Source organism: Ambystoma mexicanum, chromosome 13, assembly GCF_040938575.1.
Source record: "Ambystoma mexicanum isolate Mex_15411 chromosome 13, UKY_AmexF1_1, whole genome shotgun sequence".
NCBI lineage: Eukaryota > Metazoa > Chordata > Amphibia > Caudata > Ambystomatidae > Ambystoma > Ambystoma mexicanum.
In genome coordinates, this window is record NC_090938.1 from 691,257,802 (window position 1) to 691,273,689 (window position 15,888).

General features: G+C 46.6%; 1 protein-coding gene across 2 annotated transcripts in view; it reads left to right on the plus strand.

The window, feature by feature from the left end:
* The first annotated feature begins 7,192 nt into the window (after positions 1–7,192).
* ZPBP2 (zona pellucida binding protein 2) overlaps positions 7,193–15,888 on the plus strand; it is an 854,148-nt gene continuing 845,452 nt past the window's right edge. The window contains exon 1 of one of the 2 annotated variants that reach the window (XM_069634766.1): positions 7,193–7,373. In XM_069634766.1, coding sequence (XP_069490867.1) covers positions 7,250–7,373 — 124 coding nt within the window. In that variant the 5' untranslated portion in view covers positions 7,193–7,249. The remainder of the gene's footprint in view (positions 7,374–15,888) is intronic. The other variant, XM_069634767.1, reaches the window with a different exon arrangement.

A 15,888-nucleotide genomic window follows, 5' to 3' on the forward strand; every position in this document is an offset into this window, starting at 1 on the left:
ATTTTGGTCCTCCAGCCCCGCAAAGAAGCTGGAGTATTCTGGAGAGAAGGTCCATTTCACATATTGAATACAGCTTTTGCTGTCCTTCAAATGGAAAGTTTCCATCATCTATTCAAAGAGCTCTAAGTGCTCCCAAACTGAATACTTTGCGTTCTTATTATAGGGCGTGATGACGCTCCTTATCGCTTTGATTTGCTTTAGGGGATCCTTGAGCAAGGCCCTTCTGACCTTGCTTGCTTTTTTGGTTCGGGTAACCCTGGTCCACTCCTCCTCTGACCCAGAGGCACTGCTACCTGAGGTGTCTGTCTGGGCCTCTAGGCTCTCCCGGATTCTGCGAGCCTGGGAATGGCTGGCAGAATGTGGGAACCTAGTTTCCTGTGTCCTGGGGCGCTCAGAGGAGTCTTCTGATTCCTCCTTGCTCCCAGAATTTGATGAGCACCCCCCACCCCACTGTCCTAGCTGGGCAGAGGTTTTCAGGATGCCCTTAGTGGGCCTACTCTCATGGAGTTCCCCACTAAATTTTACAGTACTTGGGAACCCATACCTCGATGCCCGCCCATCCATTCCTGGGAGGTGCTGGTCTATGAGCCCCATATTCCTCATTGGATTGAAGTCTGCCACCCCCGTGGCCCTTGGCTCATGTGCGCCAGTGGACATGGGGTTGGCAGAGTCCAGGGATTGGAAGAGATGAAGGCCTCTGCTACTAGGATTCCTGAGGTTATGCTCAGGTGTTTCCCTTTCCCAGCAGACCTCATCTCTCTCAGCCCCTGCTCCCTGTTGCCAGGCAAGAACTTGAGCTTTCTGTTCCTCTATCAAGGCCTTGCTAGTTTCTATCAATTGCTCTTGCATAGCTATCTGTCTGTGGAGCCTCATGGTCTCTCTGTGCTTCCTGTGTCGTTTTAGAGTACTGGGCCAGTCTTTGCTACAGGAGGGTTACCTCCTGAGTCCTGTCCATACTGGCCTGGTCCTTCCTTGCTAGAGCATCCTCCACCCTCCTGGTGTGCTCTAACAATTGTTCATAGTCTTTTTGGAGGTCACCCAGTCCCTGAAGGGCCAGGTGATTTTCTTCTATCTTCTCTTTTAAATAACAGACTTCCTGGCCTAAGGTGTCCCTTTCCTGAGCAAGAGTATGCCTCTGTGCAGTCAGGTCGTCCCTCTGTCTTTGTAGCGCACCAGCTTTCTGGCGCTCTTCATCAAATTCTGCCTGGGTGTCCAGGTCTTTCAGAATTAGTTTATTATTCTCTTCCTTTTCTTTGTCTAGGCAGCTTTTCAGGGTGATTACCTGCTCTGTGCATGCCCTGTTAAAATGTATTTGCTGTTCCAGCTTTTTCTGGCTCTGCAGTAGAGAGTCCAAACTTTCTTGGTACTCCTTCTGCAAGGCCAGCATTCTGGTATCCTGTTCTACTTCTACCTTCTCCTGCTGCAGGATACCCATGTCTTCTTCTATTTTGGTTAAGTACTGACTACTTTTATTTTCTGATTCCTGACTCCTCTGCAGCCTCTGCTTTACAGAGTCCAGATCAGTTTGGGCTTTTTCTAATGCCTGCAGTTGCTTGTTTGCCAGATCTTGGCCCTCGGCATATTTGACCTTTATTGCTCCAATATGGAGGTACAAATATGCCGCTATTTTGGCAATCTTGCTTTGCTCTTCCTTTATTTTAGGGGCCATATACAGTTCACTCAGGGCCACATGTAATGGACCCTGATCTTGCCATATGTCTAATCCTGTTGCAGTGGTCTGTTCTGTGATTGCCTGCAACCACACATTCTGGTCCTGCTCTGTTCATCCACCCGTTACAAATAATTTATGCAGTAGATGTTCTTTAGCCATATTGATCTCTACCAAGGTCGCCATTCTAGAAATATTAATTTCCTTTCTGACTTACAGGAGTTTATTTTATTTTTGCAAAACAGACCAAGTTCCTTAGAGCGTTCCTATTGAGGGGTGCTTTTCACAGTGTAACACAGCGTGGTGCCCAACAGGGATTATGTACCCCGTTAGTTAGCACACTCTATTAGACTGTCACAAGTGGTATGTCTAATTCAGAAATCTTGTGACGAGCCCCCAATCGTGTAAGTGATTTCAACCCGGCACTCCACCTAAGTCAATGCCTAGCGGGTGATGCACAGCTGGAACCCTTAATTATTTATTTATGTCTATAAGTTCTTTTATTTCTGAATGATATACCCTTATATCAAGCCCCTCTCTTTGAACCCCCCCGTCACACTGAACCAGGAAACAAGCTATTTTGCAAAGTTAAAAGGATTTATTTTATGTATTTCACAATATATATGTATATGTATATATATATATATCACACTATTTAATGTTTATACAATCATCACCAATGGGGTGATGTGACAATAAATCTCTTTAATGACACAGAGTAATCATAAGGAAAATAATGCAGCACAGAATAATACTTTGTGTGGGTTCAATCAAAAATGCAATGGGATACTCTTTCCCCCTGCACACTACTTAATCCCCCCAATATGCAGTATAAAGAGATGGAAGGAGAGAAAACAGGTTTCAGGAATACACACTCAACAAATATAGTATCAATCCCAATTTCCCCCAGCAAACACAGCGAAAAAACAGGAATTCTTGCAACTTGTCAAAATGGTTTTGAATGTGGCTTTAAATGAATTGGAAAAACACTGAAAATTGATTTAATTCACTAAAATGGATTCAATACTAGTGGGAGCTCCGTTGTATGGTTTCAGATAAACACTATCAATGATTATTGAGTAACTAGCAGGTTGAAAACTTAATTCTGAGGTCAGATGCAAAGAACAGCTATTTCACACGTGATGGATTCGAGCCAAATGAAAAATTTGTGGCAAACTTTTCCGCGCATGGTAAGCGCAATTGCGGAAAAACTATAATGAGTTGGAGGATGTTAGCTTCAATTTGAAACTTAAATCTCGTTTCTAGCATACACGGTGAAGAAGTTATGAAGGTTTTTGTAGAGGTCGGGTAGAGGTCGGTTTTTTTCAGAAAGAGTCAAAATTTGTAAAACAAGGTTGCGCTTTTTTTAAAATTACAAATAAAGTTTCTTATACTAAGGAGACTATGAAGCCACAAACTACACGACAGCACAGCCATCAGTCCAGCGACGCCTCTGGCTGTTTTTTGCCCGCCGAGACGCTTGTCTTTCTTCAGCAAATATATTAGCACAAAGATGATTTTAACACTACAATAACCAAAGGACTATAGGGATAAGAGAAAGATTCAGGTAAGACAAAAGATTTTCTACAATGCAGTTCTGGATATAAGAGAGTGGGTTAGGATAGGATTACTTATGGATCGGATATTTGCTAGCGACAATCCTATGCTATGGATACTCACTACCAATGTTTGGAATGGACCCATCAGGGATCTGGTCAAAGATTTCTGGACTGGAATTCTGCTAGCACACCGGACTGGACTCAAGGCGCTCTGGTTCTGCACTCAGCACGGCACTCTGGACACTGCACAGTGGGATTGGACTGGATCTGAGGGTTTGGTTCTGGTTCGCAGCTATCTGGTCACACCTCTGCTCTACTGGGTTGGATCTCTGGATTCTGGCACGAATTCTTAGCAAGAAAGCAGCACAGCTCTGCCAGGCTGTTCTTTTTGTTGTTCCCCTTGGAGGTCTGGGGAAAAATCTGGTTTCAGGATTTATTAAAGGCCAAGCTGAGAATGGTTCAGCTTTGGAAGTGGGCCTTTCTGCTTTCAAAGTTCTGGAGTCTGGAATATGGATTTCTCTTGCAAAGTGCTTCACCAGCAATCGAATGGTGGGTGAATGTGTGTCTCTCTAGGTCCTAAGCTATCTCTATTTATGTATTTTCTAAAAGGGTGGGTATGCTGACTTCTACTAGGCACACCCCCTAGTATTCTATTGGTTAGGGTATTTCCTCTCCCCTGATTTCTGAAGAATACATGGTGTCATGATGACGCTGTATTTTGTAAGCCAGGGAGTACCTCCCCTTTGTTTCTGCACATGAAATCTATTTTTCATACAAGACATATTTACAATTTTACAAACTTGCTAGCAACAGTATATTGATATCACAGATTTGGTGGAGAAAGTATTCATCCCAGTCCCGTCTCGGTGAAATCTTAGGTCTAGATTTGGCAACTTTTCATACTTTTGGTCCGGTAGCCAATGTCAGATTTGTCCACATTTTTACACATATGTGCGCATGACATCCGGGCATAATCATGTGAAGTTTCATGTTTCTGGCATCACCACAATTGCTACAAAACCACAAATTCTGTAGTCATGTCCCTGAACATTGCAGAGAGTTCTGAGTAGTTTTAAAACGTGACCAGAATGTTCATATTAGCAATACTGTCATTTTACAAATGTTTACAATTTTTCACAATCCTCTGTCAGTCCTATTCAAAAATATACTTTCTTGTGCTTTAAGAATACACTTAACTGTTTGTCCCGCCTCTAAAGTTTTGGTGGGTCAAGCGCAATCCCCCCTCTGTGTTTTGGAAGGAGTTTCTGTTGACAGTGGCATCTGCATATCTTTTCAATCAAGGCAGTCTTTTGTCTCTCCACAGAGCAGCAGAGCAAAATCTCCTCCCCTCTTCATTAACACCTGACTGGGAGTTCCTGGGCTTTGATGAGAAGCAGGAGAGATACCTTTTGTTGGAGCAAACTGTGGAATTTGCTTTGAAGCTCCTTGGCTGGCATCAGAGGTTGACTTTAAAAATCCACTTTGTTTACATTTTTCTTTGATGAAAATAAACTTACATTTTCAAAATAGGCAAACATATCTCCAATTCCAGTCTTTTTAAACATAGAAATTAAATAGTGGCAACCTATATTGTTTTTGATAGCAAGTCCCTTAATTTCAACCATGTGATTTTAACTGCACAAGTTAAGCTGCCAATGTAATTAATTGACAGCTTTCATATAAGCGGCCGATGGTACTGCGCCCATATCTGACAGATTTTCCCAGGCAAGCACCTTTTTTTAATGTGGATATTCTTGTGATGAAATCTGCTTCTCCTGACATTGGGCCTCATTACGAGTCAGGCGTTAAGGGGTTAACGGCGCCGTAAACGGCGCCGACCCTTAAAGCCTGATTCCGAGGTCCCTTTGCGCCATGGTGAGTTTAACGCCTGCTTTTTGCAGGCGTTAAAATCCATGGCGCTAAGGGACCATGGTGGTAATTACCCCACCGTAATTTACGGTGGCATAATTTGCGCCTTCCCCACTCCCATTAAGCCCTATGGGGCAAAAATGGGAATGGGGAAGGGTAAATGGGAAATGGGGATTTACCGCCCCACTCACCTTGGAATGGGGCGGTAAATCCGCCATCCACCATGGTGTAAACATAGTTTACACCATGGCGGTAAGGGTACGACCCAGGCGGTAACTTACCGCCTGGGTCGTAATGAGGCCCATTGTGTGCTTATGGGGATTCTTTAAATAAAGTGACGGGTAACACCCAGCAAGGATATTGGATCTTTTCTGATGTCTGGGGACCATTATTTTGTAATTTCAGCAACCAAGAAAAACCGGATTTCAGAGCACTTCTGGGTATCCTTGCAATGAAGCACTGCCTTTCATGTAGCTTCCATTTTTCCTCTGTGGGCAGCCCAATGACAGGTTTTGGCAGTGTGGTCTCCTGTTCCACCACTGACACAGGCAAAGTAGATTGGCAGCCAACTTTCTGGTTTCACAGCGCAATTTTCATAGGTTTAGCGCACAAAGGGCTTCTTGCGGCCATTTTGCTGATTCTGTTGCCACCAGCACACAGTGATGTCGCAGGGCAGAGCCTAGTGGGTCAATGCATCCCACACCTAGCGTTGCGCCTTACCTGGGACAGTAATGACTCTTGATTCTTCTGGATCACCTCAGAGGGAGCATCTGCTTGTTTGTGACTGCAGAGGCTGCAGTGCACTGTGCGCGGGTTTGGTGGGGTCGTTGGCCTCATCGCCAAATTTTAGTACCTCAGTGAATCGGGGTAGGAGTCAGAGGTAAGTTTAAACTCTTTATTTATGCCAATGACTCTGCGCTCCCTCCGCATCCATGCTCAACCGTCCTCTCTCCACTTCTGCAGAGCCTCTCGTTCCATTCAACCTCCACATTCTATCTACACGCACACCGGAGCGGAGCACAGGCACTAGAAGAACACAACAAGGCCACTACGTGGCGCGTGGATGCTTGCAGCCTAGCTGCCGTTCTCGGAGTCCCGTGTTTCACCCCCCCCAATGGTGGAGTTTGACGGTGGTCATGGAGTTTGACGGTGGGGCTAACCTGCCCCCCCCTAGTGACCCTGCAGCCGCGACCCAGATGAAATTGGTGCAACAGGAAGCCGACCAGGGCTTTCTGAAATATTGCTGAGGTTACAGTACGGAAAGTCGCTGACAGCAGTACCAGTGGGTAGCTACGCTGCCCCGGGGTCTTGGAGCCATGCTAATTGGTGAAAGTGCGATCCAGTGAATTACCCATTCAAGACTATGGCAGGCTTCACTGCACCTGTCGGAAATTGAACCCTTTGGCACCTCTTGTGTATTCCCGCGTGTTTGATTCCAGGGACACCATCATCACTGCGTAGTCCCTGAGCACGATCTAGACTCAGCAGGATTGTCATATCTCCTCAAGATCAACCAGGGCGGCTGAAGATGTGCCATGGCTCTTGGGACCCCATTTCAAAATGCTGCTTGCCTCCTTCCCAGTTGCTCAGAGTGGAACAGTCTGAGGAAGCTTAGATTGGGTACATACATTACAATGGAGAAAAGGGAATACAAGGGTGTTAATAGCCGCCAATTGTCACCAAAACGCCTGTAACTCAACGTCCAATGAAAAGGTATTAATCCTTTGTCAGCAAGGGGCGAATGTACAGAAACTGGCCGAGGGAATTGACGCCGTTCAGGGCTGCAGCAAACGCAGCTTGTATAACGTGCGCGTCAAACGCACACTTAAAGTCCCAAATGAAAGACTGCTAAGTGGCAACAGATTTTTAACAGCTCCTCAGGTCCTCGGGCTCCTTTCAACTGAAAAGGTTAACACGCCCATTGGTCACCCCGTTAACTTTTTGCGCTATTGCTTCTGCGCTGAGCTGGAAGCCCGTCTACGCCTTCACGCATATGAACTAACCAAGTCTCGGGCATCGCCACCCGCCCCAATGTTTACGCAGAATGCGCAGAGCATGCGCACTGAAACGGCACGTGCTTCGCGGCGCGCACCTCATAATGGATTCACTGGACTTGCTCTGGAACGCTTGACGTGCCGCGGCGGCGGCGAGAATGTTTGGCACACGAAGGAGCTCCATGGCGGGGCCCAGGCTCCTGCTGTGGGGGCTCCTACTCACCTTGGGACCGCAGCCCGGCCTCTCAACCGAGAGTGGCTCCGAGGCGACTGAAGATGGAGGTGAGGAGTGCCCACTACGCTGGTGGTACAGTAGGTGTTGGATGGCTTGAGAGACGTAGCTGGGTTTCCCGGGTGCTAATACCCGAGAGATGGTTGAACGCTGGAGTACGATGCGTTTGGGCAAGTTAAGGGGATCTTGATAAGGCCTGGAGAAAATTGGGGGAGGGGTAGGGTGTGCAATGCGCTGTGTAAATTAAGCATGGGTAGGAACGGGGCTGTTAGTTTGCCCCTGATAAAGGATTGTCACAGGTGCAATGTAAACAACACTCCCCTGAAGCAATGCCATAGCCTGATACTACACCTTGACAACATTGGGGGTTAGAATGGGATGATGTGATTAGAACTGTGATTGCTTTTCTCAGTCTATGTGGTCAGTTTACCCCTTTATGGGAATGAAAGAAAGACCAGCTTGTGTCCCTGCTAGTTTTATAATTGACATCAGAATTGTCATCACGTGTTTTCTTACAGTGCAGGTAATGTTCCAGGAGCAAGTGAATTGCACAGAGGAGCCTATTAAAGTGCAAAAAGAAGGAGAAAGAAAGCAGGTAAAATTGTCTTTACTCCTTCTTTTTGCACTTGGTAGTGTAAATCCAATCGAACTGCTGGTAGCAGGTAGATTCCATGGAAGCAAAATTCACTTGCACCAGCTTTTTAAACAGTTTTTTTTTTGTTGTTTCGATCTTTCAACATGTACAAACGTTTAAAATAAAAAAGTTCAAATATCACTCATTACAAGACTACATACATAATATTCTTTACAATTTAAAATTGTCATTCCATAATTATTTTCTTAGCTCAAACAACCATTTAACCAACCAGACTACTAAATAAAAAAAAGAGAAAAAAAACATATAACATTATATAATTACAATTAAAACTCCTCATCACCATGTAGATGATTCTATTTTAGCAAGGAGTTAGAAGCTGCTGTTCTCTCAAGTAATTATATTGTTATTTAAACATTCTTTAAATTCAAACTATTTAAGTAACCAACAATCGCATATTGCACACATCTTCTATTAGTATGAAATCGTTCATGCCATAAGGCTTCTTTTGTCAAACCCACATAGTCAGTAAAATATCTCTTAAGATGAACAATTCTAGTTTATAGCAGCTTACCACATTCAACCATCAAATGTTTTAACGTCTCTGGGTATTCATCACAAAATCTGCAGTTTATGGCTTGCATTGGTATCTTCTGCCATTTTATCAAGATCTCCTTAGTGAACTATATATTCAATCTAAATCTTAACTAATCTGCTCTATGTGTATGATTAGGAGATCGCTGCAGATATGCTTCCACTTGGCTGTGTGGTTTTAAACAGAATGGATCTATTTGACATTTTTGTAATTTCATACACTTAGATCTTGTTTTAATCCAATCCGACAGCCATAGTTTTTGCTTGGCTTTATCCGGATTCTCGATCAACAATCTCTCTGTTATCCTGGCACCTTTTAAGGACTTGCACACAAAGTTACGCCAACTCTTCGCAAACACCTCATTATCTTTTCTTAGATGGGCAGAGATTATTTGTAGCAATTTCCCTGAATAATACATTTCCTGTATAATTAAAGGGGATATCGAAAACTTGCAATATTTGGCCCTTATTATGCTCATTTCAGATTTTCCAGTCTGTTGTTTGGATTTCATGTGATCTTCATATGGCTTATCATAATCATTATGGACACACACCCCCAAATAGATGTATGTCCTGACTGTTTGCAATATGGTATCTTGAAGTTGCCATTGATACTGTTTATGTTTAGATTTACCAAACTGCATTATTTGAGATTTGGTGGTATTGATACTAATGCGGTTTGCTATGGCATATTTATCTAATGCAGTCAGCAACGTTCTTAGCCCAGACAATGTTTTTGATAGGAGGATCATATCATCCGCATATAAGAGCCAATGAATCGCCATCCCCTGTAATTTCGGTGGATCTGTGATCAGGCCTGTTAAACTGTGACATACATTTGCTAAAACGAAATTAAATAAAGCAGAGGCTAACAGACAACCTTGTTTTAATCCTCTGGATGTCTCAATAGGGTCAGACAACCAACCATCATTTCTCACACAAACCTGGATTGAGGTGTTCGTATGTAATGCCACAATCCACTTCATTATAGACCACAGACATTTATGATCACATAACTTTTTAAACAATAGTTATCTTGGGACTAGATCGAACGCCGATCGAAAATCTATGAATGCAATATATAAGGCTTGTTTTTGCTGTTTGCTTTGAGCTATAATGGATGTCAATGTTATCAGGTTTATTGCAGTGCCCAACCCTAGGATAAATCCTTTTTGAAAAGGATCTCAAAGTTTTTTTATATCTAAGCAGGTATTAAATTCATCTAATATCAGGCACGCAAAGATCTTGCCAGGACAGTCCAAAAGGACAATGGGCCTATAAGAGGCTGGGTTGGTTCGCGAGCCCTTTTTGAATATGGGTAATATTATGGAGGTTTTCCAGGAGCAAGGGACCATGCCTGTCTTTATGATATTTCTAAATATTAGGTGCAAAATATGGGCCCATGCTTCGGGATTTTTTTAAGCATGGAATTGTGGAGTTGCTCTGGAATTACTCAATTTGCCTATGTGATATTGAATGTCAGTTATATCAAATTCTATATTACTTTGCTGTATTGGACCATATATTTCAACATTAAGGCCATTAAAATGAGATCGATAGGCATCACCATAGTACTTACGCCAAACTTATTCAGTAATGGGGTTAATTTGTAAAATAGATTGGATCTGTTGGGAGGATCCATTTAGCAACGCCCATATTCATACCAAAGTAGGTGAGTGCATCTCCTCTACAGCACGCCCCCATTTTGTGTATTTTGGTGATATCGTGAGGCCCTGAGCAGCCATTAGCAGTCCTCTCCCTCCCCGCACCCGCTTCCTGCTTCCCAGCTCCCTCCCGACCAAGAGCCTGGGTCGTGATTGGCCGAATCTGTGGACCGAATAGAGTCTAGCGACTCGTCGCCCTCCACCTACTCCTATTTTCATACCAAAGTAGGTGAGTGCATCTCCTCTACAGCGCACCCCCATTTTGCGTATTTTGGTGATCCCGTGAGGCCCTGAGCAGCCGTTAGCAGTCCTCTCCCTCCCCGCACCCTCTTCCTGCTTCCCAGCTCCCTCCCGCCTCCCGACCCGCCCTGGGCCGTGATTGGCCGAATCTGTGGACCGAATAGAGTCTAGCGACTCGTCGCCCTCCACCTACTCCTATTTTCATACCAAAGTAGGTGAGTGCATCTCCTCTACAGCATGCCCCAATTTTGCGTATTTTGGTGATCCCGTGAGGCCCTGAGCAGCCGTTAGCAGTCCTCTCCCTCCCTGCACCCGCTTCCTGCTTCCCAGCTACCTCCCGCCTCCCGACCCGCCCCTGGGTCGTGATTGGCCGAATCTGTGGACCGAATAGAGTCTAGCGACTCGTCGCCCTCCACCTACTCCTATTTTCATACCAAAGTAGGTGAGTGCATCTCCTCTACAGCGCGCCCCCATTTTGCGTATTTTGGTGATCCCGCGAGGCCCTGAGCAGCCGTTAGCAGTCCTCTTCCTCCCTGCACCCGCCTCCTGCTTCCCAGCTCCCTCCCGACCCACCCCTGGGCCGTAATTGGCCGAATCTGTGGACCGAATAGAGTCTAGCGACTCGTCGCCCTCCACCTACTCCTATTTTCATACCAAAGTAGGTGAGTGCATCTCCTCTACAGCGCGCCCCCATTTTGCGTATTTTGGTGATCCAGTGAGGCCCTGAGCAGCCGTTAGCAATCCTCTCCCTCCCCGCAGCCGCTTCCTGCTTCCCAGCTCCCTCCCGCCTCCCGACCCGCCCCTGGGTCGTGATTGGCCGAATCTGTGGACCGAATAGAGTCTAGCGACTCGTCGCCCTCCACCTACTCCTATTTTCATACCAAAGTAGGTGAGTGCATCTCCTCTACAGCGCGCCCCCATTTTGCGTATTTTGGTGATCCCGCGAGGCCCTGAGCAGCCGTTAGCAGTCCTCTCCCTCCCTGCACCCGCCTCCTGCTTCCCAGCTCCCTCCCGACCCGCCCCTGGGCCGTAATTGGCCGAATCTGTGGACCGAATAGAGTCTAGCGACTCGTCGCCCTCCACCTACTCCTATTTTCATACCAAAGTAGGTGAGTGCATCTCCTCTACAGCGCGCCCCCATTTTGCGTATTTTGGTGATCCAGTGAGGCCCTGAGCAGCCGTTAGCAGTCCTCTCCCTCCCCGCAGCCGCTTCCTGCTTCCCAGCTCCCTCCCGCCTCCCGACCCGCCCCTGGGCCGTGATTGGCTGAATCTGTGGACCGAATAGAGCCTAGTGACTCGTCGCCCTTCATCTACTCCTATTTTCATACCAAAGTAGGTGAGTGCATCTCCTCTACAGCGCGCCCCCATTTTGCGTATTTTGGTGATCCCGTGAGGCCCTGAGCAGCCGTTAGCAGTCCTCTCCCTCCCCGCACCTGCTTCCCAGCTCCCTCCCGTCTCCCGCCCCGCCCCTGGGCCGTGATTGGTCCAGCTATCCTCTGCTCAGCTCATCCCTGACCCCCGAAGGCAGCCCTCTGCCCGGCAGCCCCATCGGCTAAGGACCACGAGGCAAAGGACAGCTCCTACAAAGACGGATCCAGATCGTATCTGCAGGTATCTGCAGGAGAAGCAAGAAGCCAACAACAAGTAAGTGTGGCAAGGGCGGGGCCAGAAGCAACTACTTCACGCCATACCACCTTACCACTCTTCTAACAAAGCATCACCACTGTAAATTCATTATATCTGCAGTATATTTGCATTTGGAAACTCTGTCCTATACATGTGAAAGTTGCATTTAGAAGTTGTGCCCAATAGCCTCTCTGAGAAAAGTTGCATTTAGAAGTGTGCCCAATAGCCTATGTTTGTACTTAGAAGTGTGCCCAATAGCCTCTCTGAGAACATTTGCATTTAGAAGTGTGCCCAATAGCCACTCTATACAAAGTTGCCTCTAGTAGGGTCCCATTTGCCCCACTGTGAAAGTTGAATTTAGTAGTTGAATTTAAAAGTGTGCCCCATAGCCCCTCTGTGAAAGCTGAATTTAATAGTTGAATTTAGAAGTGTGACCAATAGGCTCTCTGTGAAAGCTGAATCTAGAAGTGTGCCCAATAGCCTCTGTGTAAAAGCTAAATCTGAAGTGTGCCCAATAGCCTCTCTGTGAAAGCTGAATTTAGTAGTCCAATTTAAAAGGGTGCCCAATAAACTCTCTGTGAAAGCTGAATTTAGAAGTGTGCCCAATAAACTCTCTGTGAAAGCTGAATTTAGAAGTATGCCCAATAGCTTCTCTGTGAAAGCCGAACTTGAAGTGTGTCCAATAGCCTCTCTGTGAAAGTTGAATTTAGTAGTTGAATTTAAAAGTGTGCCCAATTGCCTCTCTGTGAAAGCTGAATCTAGAAGTGTGACCAATAGCCTCTCTATACAAAGTTGAATCTAGTAGTGTCCCATTTGCCCCTCTGTGAAAGTTGCATTTAGAAGTGTGCACAATAGACTCTCTGTGAAAGCTGAATTTACAAGTGTGCCCAGTAGCCTCCCAGTGAAAGTTGCATTTGAAGAGTGCTCAATACCCTCTGTGAAAACAGATTATAGAAGTGTGCCCAATACCCTCTGTGAAAACAGATTCTAGAAGCGTGCCCAATACCCTCTGTGAAAGCAGATTATAGAAGTGTGCCCAATAGCCTCTCTGTGAAAGCTGACAATAGCCACTCTAAATTCGTCTTATCACTGAATTTATAAAGTCCAATAAACAATAAATTGCTCTTTAAACTACACCTAACAGCTACTAAACATGAGTGCATCTACTCCTCCAAAGTTTGTTGGAAACGAGCACCATGGACTGCCCCCACTTCCCGATCTGCATTCCCTCCCGTACCACCCCCCTACCCAAATCAACCCACCCTCCTTCGCATTCCCTACCATTCCCCTCTCCAAACACCAAGCCAGAGGGGCACGATGGCGTGCCAACCACCCTAAAACCACTCCTCCCCTGAACCCCACCAGCGACCAGCCAAGGATAACCATGCCCGTTCCTCTCACTATCATACCAGGGACATCCCACTCTGCAACCATCCACCCCCGCCTTGCCCACAAACCCCCGCCTCCTTCCACCACTGACCACACCCTTTCCCCTCCCTAAAAACGACACGCCTAGCCTTAGCAAGAACCAAAGCCGCATCCCTCTCCCCCTCCGACCTCCCTACCCTCTCTCACACTCCAATCGCAACAAAGAAACTAAAGAGGAAACGTACCTGGTCCCCCTCAATCTCTCAACACTCTTCGCCTCCCCTGTCTCGACCCACCTCCTCTCACCCCCAATCACCTCCTTCCCCCATGGCTTCACCCTGCCTGAAACCCCTCTCTCTCGACTTCTCATCAACTGCAACTGAAACTCCTAACTGCCCGCAACCCACCTTCAAATCCCCCGAGCCAAACCCGAGCATCCTAAAACATGCAATCACCCAATCCGGCCCGAAGCACACCAATTTGTCAGCGCGCCCTCTATTCCCAACGAACATCGCCCACACTACCCAGCACCCTCTCCAGCCTGCACTCGCTCCGTCACCACCCCCTTCCGCTCCAGCTCCGAGACCTTCCTCGCCTGCCGATGTGAACTGCATCCTATTAAATGCCCGATCCGTATCAAAAAACAGACACTGCATCTATGACCTCCATGCCTCTGACAAACCAGACCTGGTTTTCATCACCGAAACTTGGTTCTCTGACGACTTTGCCCCAATTGCCAATGAAGCCTTCCCCCTGACTACTCCCTCATCGTACTGAACCGTCCCGCTAGAGGAGGGGGAGTAGCATTCGTCTTCAAGTCTCTCTTCCGCGCCTCAATCATCGAAAACCAGCCTTCCATTCCTTCCTGCGAATCTCTCCTCATTAAACTATCCCTCTCCCCGTCGCTCTCATAGCTTCCTAATTATCTACAGACCCCATGGCTACGATGGACAATTCCCAAACAACCTCTGCGACTCTATTGCCACCCTCCAATTAAACCATCCCAATCTCACCTTTCCTGGAGACTTCAACATATGGCTCGATATCCCCACCAACCCTATGACAAACTCTTTGGTTGACGGTTTAGACGCAATGAACCTCCAACCCCGCATAAATGGCCCGACTCACTATAAAGGGCACACTCCTGATGCCATCTTTAGCTCCAACACCCAGATTCATTTAAACCCACACACCCCTATCATCTGGTCCGACCACTTCATTCTCTCTTTCTCCATTCACTCACCTGGCCCCCTTCCCGTACTCAAATCCGAATCTCCAAATCTACGCAAATGCTGGAAAAAACTAATAATCATGCCGGACCTAGCCCACGCCCTCCTCCAGTCCTCACCACCTACCTGCCAACTCAATAAACCACTAACCCCTTACGCCTTCGACTCGTGGCTCAACGCATCTCTGATGCGGCTCACACCCTCTTGCAAACCATCAACATGCCTTGGCCTTTTCCCCAGATGGTTCACTCCGGAGTTGAAGACCACTAAACAACTATATAAATACCTAGAACGCAAATGGCAGAATAACAAAACCCAAGAGAACAAGGCCACCTTGGCCCGACACCTCTATCAGTACAAGGCAGAAATCCGGAAAGCAAAAAAATCCCACTACAACTCCCGAATCCTGAACTGCAAAAATCCCTGCAAAGAACTCCACAAAATCATCTCCGAATTCTCCAAGCCTGCATGCACCACGACCATCCCGACCCCCTCCCAATCACTGTGCGACTCACTCTCCCTCCACTTTTACACCACGGCTCTTGAAAGAACAAATACTCTAGCCACCAAACTAGCTCTCTTACATCCACCAGACAATACTCCCACCATACCACCCAGTGCATCTGCTGCGACCACTACACAACCAACATGCGAATCCTTTAGTCCAATATCTCCAGAGCAATTTCTCAAACTTCTATCTGCATGTAAACCATCTGGATCTCCACTGGACCCCTGCCCAGCCACAACCCTCAAAGAAATTTTCGCTTCAAGTTGCGCAGGAGAACACGCAAGATCCATCATAAATGCCTCCTTATCCTCTGCTATCTTTCCCGACGCATTCAAAACGGTTCATGTCAAACCTCTAATTAAAAAACCTTTGCTCGACCCTCTCGAGCCCAGAAACTACCGCCCCATCTCAAACACCAGGTTCCTTGCCAAACTCATTGACCGAACCGCCTACTCCCAACTAAATGCCTTTGTTGAAGCCAACAACCTCCTTGATCCCGCACAATCAGGTTTCAAAGCCTGTCACAGAACAGAAACCACCCTAACCTCAATCTGGGATGACCTTAAAATGACAGCAGACTCTGCGGGATGCGCCACACTAATCCTTCTTGACTTATCCGCCGCCTTTGACACAATCAATCACTCAATCCTCCTAGACCGCCTCCACTCCCTAGGAATCCGTGGAACAGCTCTTAAATGGATAGCTTCATTTCTCAAAGATAGGTACCAAATAACGACACTC